This window comes from Botryllus schlosseri, chromosome 10, assembly GCF_051294905.1.
Source record: "Botryllus schlosseri isolate E-star chromosome 10, Bs_hap1, whole genome shotgun sequence".
Classification (NCBI taxonomy): domain Eukaryota; kingdom Metazoa; phylum Chordata; class Ascidiacea; order Stolidobranchia; family Styelidae; genus Botryllus; species Botryllus schlosseri.
The window spans coordinates 21,151,789-21,174,842 of NC_137245.1; the positions used below are offsets into that span (position 1 = coordinate 21,151,789).

At 41.3% G+C, this 23,054-nt stretch overlaps 1 protein-coding gene across 2 annotated transcripts in view; it reads left to right on the forward strand.

Annotated features, from left to right (window-relative positions):
• The window catches only part of LOC145448118 (ras-related protein Rab-10-like), a 44,518-nt gene that overhangs the window by 17,850 nt on the left and 3,614 nt on the right, over positions 1-23,054 (forward strand). The window contains exons 3-6 of one of the 2 annotated variants that reach the window (XM_080326445.1): positions 4,420-4,561; positions 4,626-4,715; positions 13,979-14,101; positions 20,495-21,702. In XM_080326445.1, the coding sequence (XP_080182571.1) occupies positions 4,420-4,561; positions 4,626-4,715; positions 13,979-14,101; positions 20,495-20,665 (526 nt within the window). In that variant the 3' untranslated portion in view covers positions 20,666-21,702. Of the gene's footprint in view, positions 1-4,419; positions 4,562-4,625; positions 4,716-13,978; positions 14,102-20,494; positions 21,703-23,054 lie in introns of those variants that run through there. The other variant, XM_080326446.1, reaches the window with a different exon arrangement.

Genomic DNA, 23,054 nt, shown 5'->3' on the forward strand with positions numbered 1-23,054 from the left:
TTTATACGGAATTGGTTATGAGGGTGATTTCGTGAAATCAAATATATTTATTATTAAATTATACTGAGATCTGCTATAACGCCGGGTAGCGGTAGCTGACATATGTCGCAGAGATATGCATTCCATGTAGTGAGTTTTGATTGTGCGCCACCATGAAGCCACGAGTCTTCATTTGTGAATTCACACACTGTATATGAATCTTTGGAAACTACGGCCAATATAGCTCTTTTGAGGAAATGGTTCCCAGACCCTCACACGGATCAAAAAAAATGTCTTAGGCCAGGACCACATCATTATGCAGCGATTTTTGCGGCCTTGGGGCCATCATCATTATCAGAACATTCATTCGGTTCAAGCGATATATGACCAGCAGCGTGCTATAACTTCTGAACCAACGACGATGCCACTAGGTTGTGACGACATCGCAGGTGTTTCGAGGCTTGGGGGTCACTGAATACATGGCTGCTTGAGAACATACACGTCTCGTATATTAGACAGACCGTCAGTCACGTTACCATAGTGACAGCGTTGTAAAAGCAGCTGATAGCAATTCCTTAGCTACTCGGAATTATGGCTAGTGGATTTACTGCATTGCAAGAACTGCACCCTAAGCCATTATCACTGGCTGGAAACAATCCGCCTCAAGCATGGGTTGATTGGAAGGAAGACTTCAAAACGTATCTCCATGCTGCAGAATTATCACAAAAACCTGACTGCGTCAAGGTAGGACACCTCCTGAGCCTTATTGGTCCGAAGGGAAAGTCACTTTATAAGAATTTCACGTGGGTCTCTGCTCGACGGGAAAATGATTATGGCATTCCTGCTGAAGACGAAAACGACTACAAACTAGTCATTGATAAATGTGATGCATGCTTTGAGCTTCGTGATGATCGCTGAGAATACAAAGAAAGTTTTGGCTATTCTTGAAACGAGAGGAGGACCAGTCTTTTTTGCAATGGCCACTCTGTGTTCGTGAAGCTGCAGCCAAGTACAGCTATCACCCGCACGATCGTCTTGAGCCGACCTGGGCAAAGTGCAGCCGGCGGGCCAAATGCGGCCCGCGGAGCTATTCTGAGCGGTCCGCGTGCCCGTTGCTTGGAAGTCAAAACATAAAATCTACTTTGGAATATTGCTGCGTGGAATAAAACCATAGGCAGTATAAACTGAACCGGAACGGAAATTGGTTTACTTTGAAGCCTGTTAATCAATATTGCCCTCGCAGGTTTGCATGTGTAATCCACATTAAAAATGAAGCCCATGTAGCAAAGTATGTCGCAACAATTAAAGTCACAAAAAGTCTATATTTCCATATAGTTTAGTTCAAACCTTCTTTGTTGCCATTGTCACATTACGCATTACATAGCGTGTGCTTCTAATCGCTTCGTGATAGGCAGAGGTGGTCAGTAACGACGTACTTCTACTTTTCGAAGTACTTGAAGTAGATTTTGCCTACTCGCACTACTTATTAAGTATAGTTATGATTTTAGACTACTTCTACTTCTACTTGACAGTTTCAAGTGTTTTAGGCAGAGATAGGCGTAGAATACCTACTTCTTACTTACTTGTGAAACACCACTCCTACTTCTACTTGAGTAGAAATTCCGGTGTTACTTCTACTTCTACTTGAGTAGCGAGTGTGACTACTTTGACCACCTCTGGTGATAGGCTACATTTCCAAATACATATTTCGTAAAACAAGTCAATCAGTGCTCGTTTTTACTATTTGACATCATCATCCATGTAGGATAGGATGAACCGGCATGTCACAAAAGAAAGCCGAAAGCTAAAATTCAAGGACGGTATGGAGCACTAAACACAGGGCCGTAACTACCCCACCCCGGACCCCCCAATTCGGGGGGGGGGAGATCTCGAAAGGGGCGCAAAATTATTCAGTAAATTAACATAAATTATATAGTATTTTTTCAGATATTTATAAAACTATATTGAAATTTTCTTTGCGCTTCGCGCGATTCATCGTCGCTATATTTATAGTGATCAGTCTTTCGGCGTCGGCCGTTACCGCGTCACGAGACACCGCGACGTTGACAATGACGTTTCAGCTAGCCTGCGACTCAGCGAAGTGTGCTGCCAAAAAGCTCGGCGGCGAGGAAACCTTCACCGAAAGTACAGCCTCATGGTGGCCGAACCGCAACTGCTCGGAGGGCAGCGACCATGACAATAAGCTTTGTAGAGTTGCAATACCTTTTGATGTCATAATATAAAAATATGGACAAAAGAGAATTCAAAACGTATCATGTTTTACACTATATCGAATTACGACGGAAAATAAATGGAATATTTTTTTGTTAATTAACCGTCATTTTCTCATTATTTAATATCAACGCATCCACTGAGCAGCATTTATAAACAATGTAATTCACTGCTTTCAATTGAAAATAATATTAATACCCTGGAGAATATCTAAACATTTTGACCCGGCCCGCCAACGTATTTTCTGTTACTCATGTGGCCCGCGGAGAAAAATAATTACCCACCCATGGTCTTGAGGAAGTTATTATGGATAAACTCTTTCTGTGTTATACGGATACCGGTACCTTGTCAGAACGCTTCACCGAGGATCCGAAAACCTTGACACTGAGCAAAGTTGAATCGATCATTGATAAACGTGAATACGTCGAACAGGGTGTTGGGTCTTATAAATCTGCTACTATTGATCCAGTCACAAAGAAAACTCCACTGAAAACAGGATCTACTGCTCGACAGAAGGATGGAAAAGATGCTAAGATGTCTCTAATAAATTACAAATACTGTGGTAAGAAGCACCAGTTTGGTAAATTTCTCTGTCCTGCTGCCGATTACAATTATTGTGTGATAAAACAAGACATTTCGAAACTGTCTACCGTGCTTCTGCTCGGACAAACATATTCTCCGCGGAATCCGATACTGTTGGTGAAGATGATGTGGACGGACAGTCAAGTCCCATCGCACCAGTCTTTGCGGCATCTGTGATTGCTGCTGTAGACTTGAATAGTGCTCCCAACTAACGGCGTAGTCTTGAGAAACGGTTTCACTATACTAAAATAAAAGGCCTTGAGATGATGTGATGGAGCTTTATTGAATACCAACTTCCAGCTCGCAGAAAGTCATGTGCACAGGGCAACTCATTGGAACCGTTTTCTTACTATATAAATCGATTCTAGACTTGACTGCAAGTATCAATGAATAAAATAACATATTGGTTGCTTTCACGGCCTTTTTAACGTCCATTTGCAAAGTAGTAATTTTATTTATGACACAAGCTTTCGGAGCGACGAGCACCAATCATTTTTGTAGCAAAGCGTCAAAAAGAAAACAACAGATATATATTTTTTGGATTGGCATCGTTAACCGAGCAAAATGTATAGTATGGACTGTCATAATTTCAATGTCAAGGGCTAAAACTTAGTTCTATGTCAATATGACTGTAATTAATGACTGTCAGTTTCCATTTCTTCAGCTTTCGCATATAAATTTGAGTTAAATATGGGATCTGGGTTTTTCTGGGTTTATTTAACGTCCACATCTGTTTTTTTTTCGAAATATCCCATTGGCATCCCTGGTAAATATGACACGGGGTTCCACTTGTGGAAAGCAATGACTCAGGGAGGACCTAATCTGTTTTTCAAACCTGTTACCAGCTGTGCCTATCCACGGGAGATGCAAATAAAGTGGGCACCTTCTCCATCCAAACGGCTTATCTTTATGAAAATCTTGTATTGTGCGTTCAATAGTTACTTTGACAATATGCTCTGGATTGTCATTGGCAAGGAAAATAGATTTGATAGTATTTATTTCAAAATCAAGTTTTTCATTACTGCAAATCATTAGGGCCATGTGTACCAGGGTCCTTATCGAATTGATTTTACGTTTCACAGGGCAAAACGAATCCCATGAAAAATACCGACCACTGAATGTAGCATTACGATAGACAGATGTAACAAAATTATTGTTCATCTTCTCAACAAAGAAATCCAAAAACGACATCGAATTGTTACTCTCTTTTTCAACAGTAAACTTTAAAGAAGGGTGAAGGTCATTCAATTTGGAACTGTCACATCAGGCACTAACTAGGTCGAAGGGGATGCCTGCTTTAAGACACCGCAACTGCTCGCCGTTCGGCATCCTCCTATCTGTTCATTACATCGCATTGTGTCTTATCGCATTGTACATTGTGTGTGTCTTGTTCTGATGAAAATATAATCTGACGATGATGATGACCGCAGGCCGAAAAAAACGCTGTAATGAAGTAGTGCTGGTGAAAGATATTCTTTGGTCCGTGTAAGACAGGGATCGGAAACCTTTTTTTCAATTGAGTTTTGTAATAAATTCAACCCTATATAATAATATCGCATTGGGTACGTACCATTGGTCAGTGCCTACTTTAATGAATATATTGTCGCCTGCATTCGCGAAATACAGGGACACTGCAGGCCAGGAACGCTTCGATGCCGTCCAAAGATCTTACTACAGGGACATGAATGGCATAATGGTCGTGTACGATGTGACCAAACCGATGACCTTTGACCATGTATGGCAGAAATGGTTGAGTGAGATCGAAAAGGTAACTGTAAATATATGAGCGTTCGCTGGTAACGCCAAATTATGACGGCGTTCGTGTATTCCAGTATGCAACCAATAACCCGAATATAATGGTATTGGGTAACCGATGTGATAAGGACAAGGAGCGTCTGATTATCAAGGAACAAGGAGAACAGGTATTTGAGATGCTTAATTTATTCGTGACAGTATTAGAGCTATTTGAACCTTACTACTTAGAATTGTTTTAAATATTTTAAATAATACAAATTTCGTATTTCGACTCGTATATTCGTCTGTTCTGGTGGAAGTAGGCATCGACTTGACCAGACCCGGGTGAAGTGCGGTCCGCGGACCAAATGCGGCCTGCTTTCCGATTATTAATACTTCACTTAGTGGGATGAAAATCGTAATTTTTTTCTAATTTTATACTGCGCATAAATTGACTATATGAAGAACCCTCATGTCGTTCTTAGCCATTCTATCAATATACATGACCTGATGCGATGATGCGATGATGATACGATTTTAGATGATCACAAAGCACCCAACTACAAACAGTTGTCCGAAAATTCGTATCTGCATATGCAAAACTTGGAACAAACATAAGAATAAATGGTCACTTCCTGTTCAGTCATCTTTATATATTTCCTGATTATCTTGTTGATTAGCAAGGGGAGAGGTTCCACCAGGACATCAAAACAACGAACGAAAGATATTATGGCAGACCATTGGCGGAACATTTCGAGAAACTGCACTAAATTGCTTACGGGCAAAAATCGTACAAAAACCTTTGTGCTTTAAAATAAATTAATAATATCATATTCTAACTGATTATTTCCAATTTACAATAGGTGGTTGACGTAAAACTGATTGACTGGGGTTCATTCATGTATGATATCTGTGAAAGTCTATAACTATGTTAAATCTAGTACCCCCAAATAGAGTGCTTTTGCAGTATTTTGATTAAAAAGGTCTTCTGCGTGTAGAACTAACAAATAGATTGAATTTCTAATCTTCATAGTAAGACTGAGTCGATTATCTATCTAGCCATTACAGCGAAGATGGGAGATATTGGTCAAAATAGCCCCATGGGTTATTTCCAAACCAAGAGCCAATTTGAAAAAAACTAAGGTCATATTCGGAATCAGTTCCCTTCAGAGCCCCCCAAATCACTCTTACTTTGTCTGCCTAAAAATATGTGTTGGCCAGTGATGTGAATGCTTTTTTATCTTGAGGAGCAGAGGTATGCATTTCAAAAACGAGGTATCTAAAGACATCAAATCGCGAAGCTCGGAGAAAATGTTCAAGTTTTTTAAATCGCTCGAAAATATTATATAATTTATGTTTATTTACGAAATACTTTTGAGTCCCCTTCGAGCTCGCTCCAGACCCTATTGGGGAGTTTGGGGGGCACCAGTTACGGATCTGACAAGAGTGTAAACCGTTGCGTGTGATAAATCGTCCCCTATAAAGTTAAGCAATGGGTACATTTAAAAGCAAATGCCGTATCATTTATAAAGAAAGTCGTATTAGCAGTAAGTCTTTTCACCGCAATCCTTATATTGTTTTCGATATATGTTATATTGTCCAAGATTAGTTCCAAGAAGCCAAATAAATGTAATCGTTAACACTTTTCAGATGTAATCGTTATCATTATCGTAATCGACTGCTTCCTGACTTTGCTTTGATCGCAATCGATTACATTCAAGAAGTAAGCACCACTCCATGTCTGCGAGTGTACGTGTGTAGTTGGTACGATCGGTGACGATTCGCCATTGTTTCTTATGGGTGCGGAGGTGTCCTGTGTTTTAGTGACTGAGTTTTGTGATGACATTTACTTTAGGGAATGGAAATCGGAAAATTTAAATGGATACCAGGCTATACTAATGAACAAAAAAACGGTTTTACCAGAATTAGGTGTAGGATATCTTTTCGATATCTTTGCCGGTGTGTGCTTTAGAAATAATTCTACTACATCTAACTAGGCCACATTTAGCAAACATCGTATGAGTTTTTTTTGTGATGGTAACGACTTTCAGCGACTTGGTATCAATCCTTTTTGTAAATGATTGCTGGCAATGGTATTATGCTATTCTGTAATGGTTGAGGTACATGAACAAGCTTACAATCAATTAAAAACCGGACGTACGGCTTTGGTTTTACAAATCAAAATATTTCTAAAATATTTGCTGATATCATAAGACATAACTCGAAATTCATATCAAGCAAGGTCTTTGTATGCTTTGAGTTTTGTGATGACATATACTTCACCAGATAGAAATGAAAGAATTTGTATCAATACTAACGCGAAACGCATGCACTATTTTCCCGTGTTGGTTGTGTTCCTAAATTCTCTGATGGTTTGCGTTCTACAAATAATTCCAGTATACCGAGTTAGGATGCATTTGGCAAACATCATAATTTTTTTTGCGATGGTAATGACTTTCAGTGGTTTGGTTTTATGACGGTAATTATTTTTCGAGGAATCAAATAAACAATTTTATTCAATACTACAACAACAATACAAAACACATTTGGCAAAACTGCCGCACCCGAACCCCCAATTGGGGGAGGGGGCCCGAGCTCGAAGGGGGCCAAAAATTATTTCGCAAGTCAACAAAAATTATAGAGCATTTTGTGGAAGATTTCCTACAACTTAAAAAAAATTCGCGTGATTTAATGTAATTAATTGTCTGCTTTTTAACATGGGTAGGCTACCCTCAGCGCCCCAAGAAAAAATATTCATCATTTCTAAAATTATTAGGCATTTCAGCACCGGCCATTACCGCCCCACAACACATCAAGACTTTTGAAGTTTCAACCAGCCCGTGACTTCACAAAGTGTGTTAGAAAATCGGCGCTTCTTCGATATACGCCCCAGGTCGAAACAGTGCTCCCCATGACACCAACAAATGTTTCCCACAACACTACACAATAAAATTTATAAACGTCAAAATAAGTTGTTGTTTTTTGCCTTTGGAGAGTCAGATATTAGGGTTGGGGGAATAGAGATACTAGGGTTGGGATGGGGTATATTATGATTGGGAGATGGTGGGATATTAGGGTTGGGAAAGGAGGGATATTAGGATTGGAGGAGTGGGGATATTAGGATTGGAGGAGAGGGGATATTAGGGTTGGTTGAGGGGTTGGAGGTAGGTTAGGGTCAAAGTTGGGGTTAGGGTATCCCAAGATTAGGGTTGGGGTATATTATGATTGGGAGAGGGTGGGACATTAGGATTGGGGGAGGGGGGATATTAGGGTTGGATGAGAGGGGGATATTAGGGTTGGCGGAGAGGGGGTGTTAGGGTTGGGAGAGGGGGATATTAGATTTGGAGGTAGATCAGAGTCAAAGTTGGGATTAGGCTATCTCAAGATTAGGGTTGGGGTGAGGGACACGATATCTAACCCCAATATCCCCAACCGTAATCTTGGAATACCCTAACCCCAACTTTGACCCTAACCCACCTTCAGCCCCTCCCCAAACCCGAATATTCCCATCTCTTCCAACCCTGATATCTCCCTTCCCCAACCCTAATATATCCCCCCGTCCTCAACCCTAATGTCCCATCTCCCCCAAACCTAATCTTGGGACAACCTAACCCAAAGGCAAAAAAAAATATTTTGACGTTTATAAATTTAATCGTGTTCATGGGAAACATTTGCTGGTAACACGGGGATCATTTTTTGTTTCGATCGTGGGCGTATATCGCAAACTCTTTTCCCTCGTTTTGATTTCAACTATTTCAATAAAACCCTTCTCGGCCAAACAAGCTGTTAGGTTTTGAACAAGAACGTCTACTAGTGCTTGGATGGCCAGGTCTTAAAAACTGTTCTGCACTCCCATCCAAAATACAGCGTATTTTCCGCGGGTGAAAAATGCTCGCTGATAGAAATCGTTTTTGAGCGATGACACAAAGGTCACGGAGCTCCAGTTTGTCGGAAGCGTGAAAAATCCACATGTTTGTGTTGAGGCTTTTGCCCGATGTCTTGGAAAATAAGCTTCAAAACTATCAAGAAGAGTAGGCACATTAGAGCTCGCCACCTTTATGATACGTTGCTTAAACTTGAGTTCCGTTTTTTTCGGATTCCCATTTTTTTGTCTCGCGTGTAAATGAGAAGAGCAAAGAAAGTCACGATACCATGTGTTCGGCTATTTAGCTCAATCTTACTTGGAAGTTCATAACAGTTCAATAACCTTAAAGCAGCTTTTTATACTACGACCAAAATTTGAGTTTTCGTGGCATCTCGTGACCCGAGCCTCACACATGAAAATTAATTAAATAATTTTTAATATTACAGTAGTATGCTACGAATTTACGGACATGGATGACATATAGTACGCACAAACACAATTGTACTCTACGAAACATGTCTAACGCACGGGATTTCAAATTAAGGTGTGTCGCATTTGTAGTATACTGACTGTCTACTCTAGGGTTACCATATTTTTGTCGATCAAATTCCGGACATGCTTTAGCGCCCACTAACGGATTTTAGAATGAGGTTTGAACACATTGTCAGTCAATATGACGCCACACTAGCAAAGCTTCGCCTATCGACTGTATACAGGAGTGGAGTGAAACGCGTAAGTTTTGAATTGGGATATCTCTAATGTAAGCTCTGGTGATTGATTGGGTCTGCAACAGATTTCTTTACGGGCCGGATGAAATCGTCTTGTGGACCTTATCCGGTCCGCCGGTTGTGTGTTTGATAGCCCTGCTATACTGTTAGGTCGGTGCGGTTATCTGGTTATGTGTTGTAAACAGGTCCGAAACAACATTTTTTCAGCCCCCTTCTGCCCAAAAAGCACTAATCTTGGGCCCACCATAGGGTAATCGATGCAACTTCTTGCGGGTTACCGCATGCATCTGCTTGTTGCAATTGGTGAATGAATTCTTCCATATATTACTATAATATACACCAGTAGGTTGCACATCCGGTGGTTTCTAGCCTTTTATGGCCGCGAGGTCATTTCCAATTTGAAAATGTTCCGCGGTCCAGCTCAAAAAAATGATAGGCTGATTGACAAAAAGTCAGCTTGCCCAGACTTAGTCACGGCCTATTTTGGAAGCCGATGACGTCCAACATCTTCGCAATCCCCAGAATAACGGCAAACGACCCCCAGGTTTAGAAAGAACAACCGTCTTTGACTAAACTTAAGCATAAAAATTCTAGCAATATACCGTTATCTTAAAATTGCGACTTTACACTTATTTCAGTAAATGATGGTTATTTTTATTTATTTTTTAATGCATTTTTTGCGAGGGCGGTGCGTGATCCCCATATAAATATAAAGATACGTTGTATTAAATCGCGCGCAGCGCCAAGAAAAATTTAGAATAGCATTAATCTGCTTGAAAACAGTATTATTTATGTTGAGTTACGAAAAAAATTCCAGCCCACTTCAAGCCTTCAAAATTCCGGACATTTAGACACATTTTAGAATTTTCTCCTGGACGCAGTTTTTACAGTGAAATTCCAGACGTATGGCAAACCTAGTGTACTCAATCTACACAGATTGCAAGAACGGGACTATTCGGTAACGACTGCCGACAACGGAGCATATCCATATCGAAAGGCTTGGCCGTCAAGCGACGGTCATTTTGGCCAAGGTTTTGTCGCCGCTGATATTTTGGGCCCCGCATTTTATCAGCCGTATGTTGTCCAAAACTTTACGTCTTCATGTGCCCCGACAAAGAAAGGGTTGAAATGAATGAGTCTCATTGGTCTGAACTCGCGCGTTGCACACCCTTACACTCAGGACCCTAACTGCCGCACCCCAAACCCCCCAATTGAGGGGGGGCCGAGCTCGAAGGGGGCCCAAAATTATTTCGTGCATTGGCCTAAATTATGAAGTATTTTTGAAAATTTATGCGGCTTTTTCAAAATTTTTTCGCGCTCTGCGCGATATCAAGTCGTCAAATATCTTGATTATTGGGTACTCTTCACCCAAGAAAAAATACGCAAGATTTATAGAAATGGGCATATCGGCGTTGGCCATTACCGCGCCACGACGCACCAAGATATAAAGTTTTAGGCCATGTAACATGCTACTCCAAGAAATGTGCCAGAATGATCGGCAGCGAGAAAACCTTGGCCGAAAAGAACTGCGCTTGTGATGAACGTATATGTTTAATTGTCCATAGACTCGTAACTGACCGACGCCGAATGTTCCTGTCTTAGCAATCTGAACCTCACAAGAGAAACACCATCCCACTGGGAAATATTTTATGCCAGTGAAGAAATACCAATTTGAAATCGTGTGCGTCTTTTAGTTTAATACATTTATGCTATTATATATATTATGATATATGTCCGCCTGAAGATGTTTAATTAGCCTATATTTACGGGCCCTCCAGTTTCCAAGACACCTCACTCAGCTCTACCGGTATATCTGATAACGCGAGCAGAGAGGACAAGAAATTGATAGCAATATATATGCAATTCCCGATCTTATTGACCGATTTTATTATGAATGATTGACAATTTTCGCGCTTGGCGCGTGCTCACTAAATAGTACAATTAATTTCGCGGTAAATGCGAACAACGTGATGGGGGAGGGTCGGTTTATCACCCTATGGGAGCCCAAGACCCTAGTTTTTTGCGGGGCCTGACGAAGTGCTGTTTCGTTCCTGTCAACAGGTATACGCCCGAAGATATTCAATTATCATTGAGTGGTCCTAACTTTTTAAACACACCTCACTCCGCTCTACCGGTAAATCTGATTAGGTGAGCAGAGAAAGGATAAAATTGATAGCAATATATATGCAATTCTCGATCATATTGACCGATTCAATCATGACTTATAAAAATTTTTCGCGCTTCGCGCGGTTAGTCGGGATAAGCTTACCCATTAAACCAGTGGTCGGGAACCTTTTTTGTCCGAAGAGCCATATTGGCCCTATTTTTTCCATCTCAACTCCCAAAGAGCCATACATGTCAATCAACTGTTACGTCACAATTGAAAATTCGTGACGTCATGGTAGCCCTAATTCGAACTCACTACATGGGATTCCTCGTGTGCGCCATATTTTCTCTGTAAAAACTGGTATTTATTGTTCGAAAATAAAGCTCGAAACGAGAGGTAAGGCACAGACGGGCCAAGCCTCACCATTGATAATGCAATTCATCGTAAGTAGCCTAGAATTTATTACAACTGATATTAATCGAATGGGACTGTCACACTGATTCCGAAAATCGAAATACTTATCGACTTCTCAGTTGTCAAAGTATTCGGCGGTAACATAACGTTGCGCAACACGCCTACATTTTATCGCCGGTATACTACACGGAGCTGTACTTACCAATCAAGAACGTGGATAGCTATGACGTTGTTTATAATTCGAGTTTGTAATACTTACATCCACAACAGTTCATTTCGCGCCGTAGATCAGTAAGACAATGCGTATTTGAAAACTGCGTTTTGAAATGGACGTCGCCATGTCTGCTATGCTCTTTGATTAATCAATGTATCGCACAATTCAAGATTTCGAGCCGGTACATAGAATTCGCGAGTGATGTTGGCCGCCGGCGTGACAGTAACATAAATTTGATGATTTTGAAAAGAGGGGGTCCGAGCCTATAAACCTGAAGACGACATTGTCTTTACTTCTCAAATACATGTTTATACTGCCACGAGAATATTTATTCTGGCCGTGATGAAAATTTACCAACAAGTCGCTGCAATATTGATTAATTCAGTACAATAATACATATTTGGCAAAGAGCCATATCTTATACCCAAAAGAGCCATATATGGCTCGCGAGCCATAGGTTCCCTACCACTGCATTAAACGGACACCCAATATAGATGGTCAGTAGCGGTAAACAACGTATAAGTTGAGGGGGGGTCTGGGGGGCTTCGCTTCGCCCCCCAGAGGTCCGGTTTATCACCCTATGGGGGGTCCAAGACCAACGTTTTTTTGGGGGGGGCTGACGAAGTGCTGTTACGGCCATGCCTACACCAGATCATCCCAATGATCTACCCACATGTTTTCCACGAAAGGTCAGCAGATTCTCATAATCAAGCCATATTTCCTGCGTGTCTCGCTTGCTTATTGGCTATATTACCAAACACGGTAACCTTGGATATGTAAAAACTATCTCAGGACTTTTTGCAATAAATTCAACAAATATTACATACATATTACCAGATAGCTCTGGCACCGTGTCGACCAAAAATTATACCCTTTGCGGCCTATACTTTCATAACCATTGAAGGGGTAAAATTTGCGTTACAGTAACTTTCAAATATGAGTATGTAATGATGATATTTACTATTATCCTCGTGCCTCGCGCTAATCGAACTGTTAGTACGAAAATATGATGATTGTTCAACGAAAGAAAGCAGAAAGTCAATTTGACGTCATTTTCCCATGCAGCCTGTCACCGGCTCAAACGGGTTGATACACTATATGTCTGCTACTACACCGACTTTCTAACCAGGCTTTTGGTTACGAAATAATTTTAGTGCGAAAGTATTAATTTACTTCGGCTTGTGAGAGACAAAGTTATTGTTAAAGCTATGATTAGTGTGCGTCGTAAGTACAATTGCGTCGGAACTACAAAAGTTAGGGAGACTTTGCCGTTGAATTTCCTATTAGGTTTATTTGAAATATTGCAAGTCAGAAAAACTAACCATTATTTACGATTTTCATCCGCACTCATCCGCATTTCTATTCGCACCACTTTCGTCATTCGCACTGCAATTTTTTCATTCGCACAAGTGCGTACCATTCCACAGGTTGAAAAGCACGGTTACAGACCAATTCCAACCATGAATATGGCTTTTTTTTCGCGCTTCTCACGACCGCTTACTTAGAAGCGTGGATTCCATATAACAGTAAATGTGCTTTACTGGTAGTGGTAAAAGTGCCCGTAATGTACGGGGTCTGGTGGCGGATCCCCTCATAAGTTCGGTCCATGATCCTATATGGGAAGCCAAAGACCAAGTTTTTAGGATGGCTGAAGTACTGTTTCGACCCTGATGACACTGAATGAATAAATGGCTTTTTTTGTAAATTAACCCTCACTTTCTCATAGCCTAATTCTAACACATTCTCGTAGTAGCTTGCGTTAACAATGTAATTGAATTTTGTCCATTTGGAAATAAAATACGCCACAGAACATAGTTTAAACTTTTGGCTCTGCCCGCCAACCTATATTTTTGCTTCGCATTTGGCCCGCGTGTAAAAAATAATTGCGCACCCCTGTTCTTGACCATAGGCAGGCCTATATATACCATGGCCTGTAAAGCATCTAATCTTGGTATTCCGATGATCATGCGGCCAGTGGCGTTTGCCAATATGAAAAATTGGCAGTTTACTAACATCCAACCAGCTGATACTTATTACATTATTGACACGGATATGTTGAAGTGCATATGCAATATGCATATATAGTTTCAAGCATCCTGCAGGTATGCTATGCAATGTTTTAGATGGCGGAAATGCATGGAGTGAAATTCTTTGAGACCAGCGCGAAAGAGGACATCAATATTGACGAAGCTTTCCTAACACTGGTCAAAGATATACTGAAGAACGGTCCTTTGAGTAACACATATGTGAGTGAGCGCATGACACCGTTTCCACCAAACTTTTCCGACTCGCATATACTGACACTATTTGGTTTCGTGATGTCACTATGTTGCCAAAACATGTTGACTCTTAATCAAATCCCATCCCACTACCAACGCCTATAGTCAGAATTCGTTGATAGTTGTGAGGTGTTCTGGCTTCCGACAGGACGAATTGGACGTGTCCCTTGTTTCGATGGCTATATGTCCGTTAACTAAGCCACGCACATTAGTGGAAATGAAATTTCCGTGGAGTCGCGATCAACAGCATCATACAGACAGTTGAATTATTCGTTTTAGATGTTATGCAAAGGTACAGTACAATTCAATGACTAGATGATGAATAGATGACCCATATAATGACGAACTTGTATCGGAAATTAGACGTGTAGAACAGTGCTTCTCAACCGGTCGGGCGCGACCCACCTGTGGGTCGCGAAGCTATTTTAGGTGGGTCGCGAATACGTTTTAAATGTTACACTTTCGTATTCAATTTTCCAAATATTCCAAATACATTATATTCTAAAGATTAGAAGAGTAAATGCACATTCTCCCCCTCCAAATTAAATTGTGCTGCACCCATAAGCGCCACAAGCCACGTTGCCGTGCTCCCAATAATTCGTGAGCTAGATTTTCGTCACAGTCATGTTGATTGGAGCGTGAAATCCGAGACGGGGTTAAACTATAGATAACTAACTCCGTAGGTTATAGTTATCTATAGTTAAACCAGCGTGTACTCAAAGGTGGTGTGGACACTGACGGTGAGTCCCCTTCGTCACGCTCTGATTGGGTAGTCAACTTAGTTAATAACGATCGATTTCCAGCACTGATTTAATGTAAAAGTCGGTATTGTTATAAGTTGCGTTTGAAGATGTCTCATATTGAGATGGGTGTCAAGATTTGGTGTGGTATATCATAATGATGTCATCTAATACTATGCCGAGTTTCAAAGCCTTTACTCAATGACTATATAAGGGCAGTAATTTCGTTAGCAAAGTCGAGTATGTTATTGTCGATCCATCTAAGCCAGTGGTTCTTAACCTTTTTTCCTCCAGCGCCCCCTTTCAAAGATTATCGTGATCCAGCGCCCCCCAACCTCATATTGTAAGGAATGTAATAAAGACAATGAGTAAGAGAGAGGGCCGTAACAGCACTTCGTCAACCCCCCTAAAAACGATTGCCTTGCGCACACATAGCGTGATAAACCAAACTTCTGAGGGCTTCGCCCCCAAGAACCCCGTAGCGGGATTTCGATGGTCAGCAAATTTTGTGTGGCCTGGTCGCCCTAGGTGCCAAAATTTTCTATAATGCATGAATGAATATAGGTGGTAATTACATATATATGTCGCTATAAACTTGTTATCCTCTCAGTCCACGTAATCAGATTTACAAATAGCGCTGAGTGAGCCGTTGTATTGGAAAATAAAGGGCGCGTAATTGATAATTAAACATATTCGGGCGTGCCCGTAGGTACCATTAATTCGTTACCAGGGCCGTAGCAGCACTTCGTCAGCCCCTCCAAAAAACGTTGGTCTTGGGCCCCCATAGGGTGATAAACCAAACTTCCGGGTGGCTTCGTCCCAAGACCCCCCTTCGGCTATCCGCTATTTGCTGATACTGGTCATCTACATTGGGTGTCCATTTACTGAGCCAGCTATACTCGCCTAGACGCGCGAAGCGCGAAAAATTTCACTGAATATTGATTGAATTGGTCAATATGATCGTGAATTACATATATATTGATATCAATTTTTATCCTCTCTCGGCTCACGTAAACAGATTTACCGGAAGAGCTGAGTGATGTGTGATTGAAAAGGTAGGATCCCTCAATAATGATTATGCATCTTCGGGCATATTTCCGTTGGCAGGAACGAAACGACACTTCGTCAGACCCCCGGAAAAAACTTGGGTCGTGGGCTCCCATAGGGCCATAAACCGACCGCCCCCCATCACGTTGTTCGCTTTTGCCACAAAATCAGCTGTACTGTTTAGCGAGCCAGTGCGAAGCGCGAAAATTTTCGATAATTCATGAAAAAATCGGTCAATAAGATCGGGAATTGCATATATATTGCTATCAATTTCTTGTCCTCTCTGCTCACGTTACCAGATTTACCGGTAGAGCTGAGTAATGTGCAATGTTGCCTCTAAGCTGCGCACGTGCACACTGCACAGTGCTGACACGGTCTCTGCGCACAGAAAATCTACGTTGCACACAACAAATCCGAAGTTATGACCTTTTTTTAGTCGTTACGCACTGTTGTCCAAGGGTCTGCGCAGTGAGTTGGTGAGTGTGCATGTGCACAGACTCGTCAAAACGTAGAGGGAACATGGTGAGGTGTCTTGGAAACTGTAGGACCCGTAACTAATAATTAAACATATTCGGGCGGGCGGACCCGTTGGTATGACTTCGTTGCATGATGTTATTTCGTGACCTCCTTTCTGCTATATCAAAAAATATAGAATCGCCCAAAAGGGATATCTAGCTCTATATATCTCTGTCGCCCAATCGTACTAAACTAAAAGACGCACACGATTTCAAATTGGTATTTCTTCACTGGCATATAATTTTTCCCAGCCAGATGGAATTCGTCTTCTGGGGTTCAGATTGCCAAGACAGCAGCATTCGGTGCCAGTCATTTAGGCGCCTATGGACAATTAAACCTATATATCTTTTGTAAGCTATATATAACGAAGTTTTAGGTGTTAATTCGCTCTGAATACTCATTAAGGATATGTCCTACTGCCACATCATCTACTACGAAGTCATTTTTCTCCAGCGCTCCCCTTATCGCCCCCCTGAACCGAGCGCCCCCCATATCACCCCCTGAGCGTTTCCGCCCCCTTCAAAATCGCCAGCGCCCCCTGGGGGACGCTGGAGGCAAGGTTAAGAACCACTGATCTAAGCAGTGATTCAACGCGAAAGTCGTAATCGGTCTCTGCCGATTTTGATAGTGTTATGTACCGTGATCGGTTACGAGATATGGTATATCTTGACGATGTCATCAAACATTGTGCCGACTTTCAAGTTGGTCACTTTGTGAGTAGGGTAGCAATGGCTTGTCGAAATCGACAGTGTGCGCTCGACCGGCACTATAGCCTACCGCATAGCAGATTTTACGTGAAAGTCGCTATTGATATCTGTTGATTTTGACGGCGTTGTGTGCGCGGTTGGGAGACAAGATTTCACATAGTCTATTTTATTTATATTACCTAACTACGTACCAAGTTTCAAAACTATCATTTAATGATTCAAGTATCCAAATCGACTATGTATAATAGATGTGCGCTGAGCCTAAAGTAGCCTACAGCATAGCATATTTTACGCGAAGTCCCTGTTGATATAAATTGGTTTTTACGGTGTTATGAACAGAGTTGCGGAACAAGATTTCGCATGGTATATATTGGTTGTAGCTAACGACATATCATTTTACTACGCTAATCTTTGAGTAGCAAGCCTGAAACTTGGATAAGTGTTAAATACCACCTTCACGAGATAACATACGAAGTTTCAAGAATTATCATGGTGCGAAACCGGGGCTGTGGAGTCGGAGTCGGAGTCGGTGGAGTCGGAGTCGTGAAAACTATAATAGCTGGAGTCGGAGTCGGAGTCGTGGGGAAAATACTGACTGGAGTCGGAGTCGGAGTTTGCGATAATGACCCTGACTTCGACTCCGACTCCAACTTCTCTATCATGAAACATTTGCTTTCAAAGAATTTTCAATAGAATTTTTTTGTACCACCAATCACTGTTATTAATAACCACACAGATCAGGTGCGGCCAGCCCATGGCACGCAGGCCAAATTTGGCACACGAGAAGGTTAGGTGTGGCCTGCGAGGTAATTCTCGAAATTATTTATGACATCAGGTACAATTGCAAGGCCAACCAAAATTTGATTAGCATGACCGCGAAATTTGATGATGACTAAAACAACAGTTCTGACGCATTGACGTTTCCAGGGGTCAGCCACATTTATCCCAGATCTTCGTATATGACCATGAAGTAGAATATTTCATAGCAGATTTATTTGACTTGAAATTTTTCTTGGTACTTGGCATGATTCATTGTCACTAGATTTCTTGCATTCAGTATTTGAGCCCCCTTCTGAAAATTCTAAATACATATTATTCACAGAATTGAGTCTAACTATATTCGCAATTAGGAGATAACGTGTCGTCCAACATGCGGCTTCGCTTGTGCACTCGCAGCGAGATCGTCGACAAAACATTTGCACAAAATCATAGAGGCACGTTCACTGATACCGTCGATTTTGCTATGTCTAAACGTCGAATAATCCTGTCCTTGCCAAATGAGCCCAGTGGTATACAGATGCGACCTCCAATGTATGTTAGCAACATATTTATTGATATAATTCAGTCATTATCTTGCAAAAAAATTTCGCGCTTCGCGCTTCCCGGGCCTGATTGCGCACTGCACAGTTGCATGACATATTGTTATCAATTTTAGAGCGTATTAATATAAGTCTTGTTTGCAATGTTACCTAATTCGGTTCGCTCCTATCGGACGACTAAAAAAAGGTTATCAACATTCCAGTTGCACGCGCAATGGTTCGTAAATCTCATGTGTCCCTTTGGCCGAAAAAGTTGCCCACCCCTGATATAGATAAAATTTGACATTACTTGCAAATTACAACTCAGTTGCACAGGGGAAGAAAATCGCAATATGCGTTTTCGCGATGCAGTCAAAATTGATGCAATTTTTGGAATTATACCATGATACCGTGACAGAGCAAATTCATCGGCTGCTTTTGTAAAATTATAAAAAATGATGTAAAAATGACCAAACGATGCTTCCCACTTGACAAAATTTAAAATATTTGTAGTGTAGCTTAGCTGTTTGGGTCGAACAAATGATTAAGAAAGACTGCAAGTCCCAATCCTTCAATACTTGATTAAGTACATGTAGACTAGACATATAGGCTATGGTCTTTGACTACTTAACTACATTCCATTTATGACCAATGTCTATTAGTAGTAAGAGTTTGTGTGCTTGTAATCAGGATAGTGTGCAATGACAAAATTAGTAAGTTCAATCTCTTTATGAGTTGCTGACTCATACACAAGAGCTACACTTGGATTTTTTATCTACATTTTTATTATAGAGGATTGGATATCTGACTTATTTGAATGATTCATACATTTCAGGATATTAGAGAGTCCATGTTATAAAAACTTGAAAAAGGAAGGATATTTAGCAAATCTTTCTTTCATTTTAATTGCATAGTGGATAATTCGAGCTGTGCCACAATGAAACAATTTAGCATGCCACTGTTAATCATATGTTTGCATATGTTTAATGGTTGTATGATGGTCATTCAACCGACAATGTGGCATATAATTTTCGAAGTAAATTGGTAATAATGCTGGAGTCGGAGTCGGGAGTCGGAGTCGGAGTCGGTACGTTTAAAGACCCAGGAGTCGGAGTCGGTACGTTTAAAGACTCAGGAGTCGGAGTCGGAGTCGGTATATTGAAAATGTGTGGAGTCGGAGCCGGAGTCGGTGGTAAAATTTACCGACTCCACAGCCCTTTGCGAAACACCGTCAAAATCGACCTATACCAGCAAAGATCGACTCAACGCACCCGACGGTAACCGAGTTCAGATATAGATACGATTGTTACATCACACCTTAGGGGCAACGAGGCATAGTTGCCCCACTTGCTCGGTGATTTTATGATAGGAGAGAGTAAATCACCGTTTCTTTAGTGAGCGCGGCTTTGAAAGAATAGACAGCGAAAGCTTGTTATGAGCGCTACCAGAACAAGCCCCAGCTAGGCATTCACAAAGCGAATTCGATTTTCGCGAGACTTCGCTATGTATGGGCCTTTACAAGCGAAAGCACAACAAGAATGCGGGTTTCGCTGTGATCTCCGTATATATTGATTGCTGTGCGTCTATAAATGGTAAATAATTGTTATTGAACATAATTTTAGGTGGGGCAATGCCCCAGTTGCCCTATAGGACGAGCCGCCACTGGGTTAAAGCCACAAGACGCCAACCCGCCACACGCTTAACGCCACCCTGTGGCTGAGTTACTACGTGGCGTCCGGCGTGTTACTGAGTCGAAACGCAGACTGGCGGCTGAATTGGTACATTGCGTATGGCATGTGAATGGGTTGAAACGCAGACTGGCGGATGAATTGCTACATGACGTCTGCCGCAACCCAGCCGCCAAGTGGTGCATCGATCTCGAAGAGGGGCAAAAATTATCTCATGAATCAACATAAAATATAGCTTATTGTTTGGAGAATAAATGAACTTCCGTTAAATTTTCTTCGCGCCGCGCACGATTTGACATCGTTCGATGACTTGGTTTAAATAGGACTCCCACCTCCCTCATAAAATAATGCGCCTAATTTATAGATATCGACCTTTCGGTGTCGGCCATTACCGCGCCACGAAATACCAAGACATGTGAAGTTTCGGCCAATATGCGACTCTGCAAAATGTGCTGCCAAAAAGGTCAACAGTGAGAAGACCTCTGCTGAAAAGGATCGAAACCTTCGGTTTAGCCTATGCCGAATTTTCCATTGACTATAGGCGGCTAAATGGCTGTCTCCAAATATTCATAGTATAGTAGCCTATATGCGATTGCCAATATCATTGACCGAATACCATCATGAATTCCGGAAAATATTCACACTAGGCGCGACTAGGTAACTGTAACGCACGCAAGACATAAAAACTGCCCCCCACGAGCTGTGGTTTAAACGTTAGTCACAAAAAGGCGTCTGGTGGGTCGCGCAATGAAATTTGGATGAAAAGTGGGTCGCGAACCGAAAAAGGTTGAGAAGCACTGGTGTAGAACATGTTTCAAATTGATATGAAATGAAGCAATAAGAGAACTTGCGCGCGTATGAGAAGTGTCAAATAAGGCATTATATAATTACTTACAATGGCCTAGTACAGTGGCAAATTGCACATTTTGTTTGTTATGTACGAACAATGAGATCTATAAGATCAATAACCTGGATTTGTACTAATATAAGAGAGTCAACTACCCCAGGCAGAGCCAACTAAACACAAATTACAAGGCGCGTTGCCTTTACCGCGATGACGTAATCGGCGGAGACCGTGAGTCCAGACTTGAACAACTAGAAAATTTTCAGCTTTTCCGAATTAGATTAGAATTGGAATTAGAGCTACACAGGTGTTTCCAAATAAGATTAGAATTAGAACTAGGGCTACACAAGTTTTTCCAAATTACATAAGAATTAGAATTAGACTTACACAAGTTTTTTCAAATTAGATTATTAGAATTATAGCTACACAGCTTTTTCCAAATTAGATTCGGATTAGAATTACTGAATTCGCAAAAAACTTGGAAATTGAATGAAATTCTGAAAGGTTATTAAATACAGCAAAAATCAGTTCATATCAAATCACATGCATTCCAATAACCTCGAGAATGGTTAACGTCTGTACACCAAGCTTGGCTAATTTTGTACTATACCAGGGGTCACCGCAATCGCGGCCGGTGATCTGATTTGAGATTTTGGAAGAACGCGAAATAAAGTATTTTGAAATACTAAAATTGATTTCAGTTTCAAATTAATATTGTTGTTGTTTCATCATCATTGGTTTATTAGCAATTTTATCAGTTCAATACACCACAAAAAATGCGATACAATGAAAAGACAGGAAGGTGTCGAAGCGACAAGGAGCAGTCTATGGAATCTGACACCCACCTTGGCCTAGGCGATGTAAAGAGGAGGCATGCACACTGAATGAAAGTAAAGAAGATAGTATAGAAAAAGAAAGCGACAATAAATAGGGCGGCATGTCATGGGAAGAGGTTGCGAAGAGGTTCAAAATAAGCTATCCAACCAGTACCCAACAACACTATTCCGCACTAGCTGAACCGGCTTCGGCGATGGCAACAACAGCATTCCATCAACGGAGAGTCAGCAGATATCAATAAGGATATTGACTTGACGTGCAATGACCCAGACACTGCCAAGACCGATCGAGACGCTTAGAAAACGGCATAGCACGTCCCGACAAGATCAATCTTTAGGATGAGATATCTTCTTTCAGCTATAACATGCCTGTCTAGTCCCAATATCGATTCATTAGTCGTGGGAAAGCGTTGTCGGGTATCGTGCGCAGCTCATAGTTCAAAATAAAATGACGTTTATGATCATGATATTTCTTTTTGTATTTGTACTACACTTTAACAAAACATTACTTCCTTCGTGGTAAGCATGAGCATCGCCCATGTTAGTCAGCACGGCGTTGTACTAACGCAGTGGTTCGCAACCTCTTTCGTCTCGTGCCCCCCTTGGCCGATATTTGAGCTAAAATTCCCTCCCTATGAAAAAGTTGCCTGTGACTGAAAAAATTAGCTTTTTAACGTGTAACCATTTGTTGACTGAGCAATTAATGGCCAAACATATTCAGATATGTCCGAACTAAGGCGAATGCGGACAGCACTAAACTTTGTTAAAGTACAGTCAAACTTGACCAGTTTTTGACCGGTCGGGTAGCTGCTGACGAAAAATAAATCACCAAGTCCGACTTGAGTTGAATCGATGAATTTGGTACGGCTTGTTTTTCACGTTAGCTCATATGTTGGCTTAAAAAGTTTAACAATTTCATCAGCGGCCTTGTGCTGAATTCGGCTTGACGTTTTCCTGTTTAGTAGCAATTTGGTCGAGAGGCTGTCGCGGACCCAACGAAATGGTCTCGTGAGCGTCGTTTTCTCAGGGGGTGTAATATCTACGGAAGGCATTTAAACATATACTTAGCTTTAAATCTGCCAAAGAAACATACAATTGTAAAGAACTAATTTCTACTTAACAGTTCTACACCATACAAATCTAAAAACCTTGTGAACCCAGTGTATCTTCGGATACAACGCCAAAGCCAGATAACCCCTGAAAATATTAAGTCAGATTCCTCCCTAAACATTTCAAAATCCCCC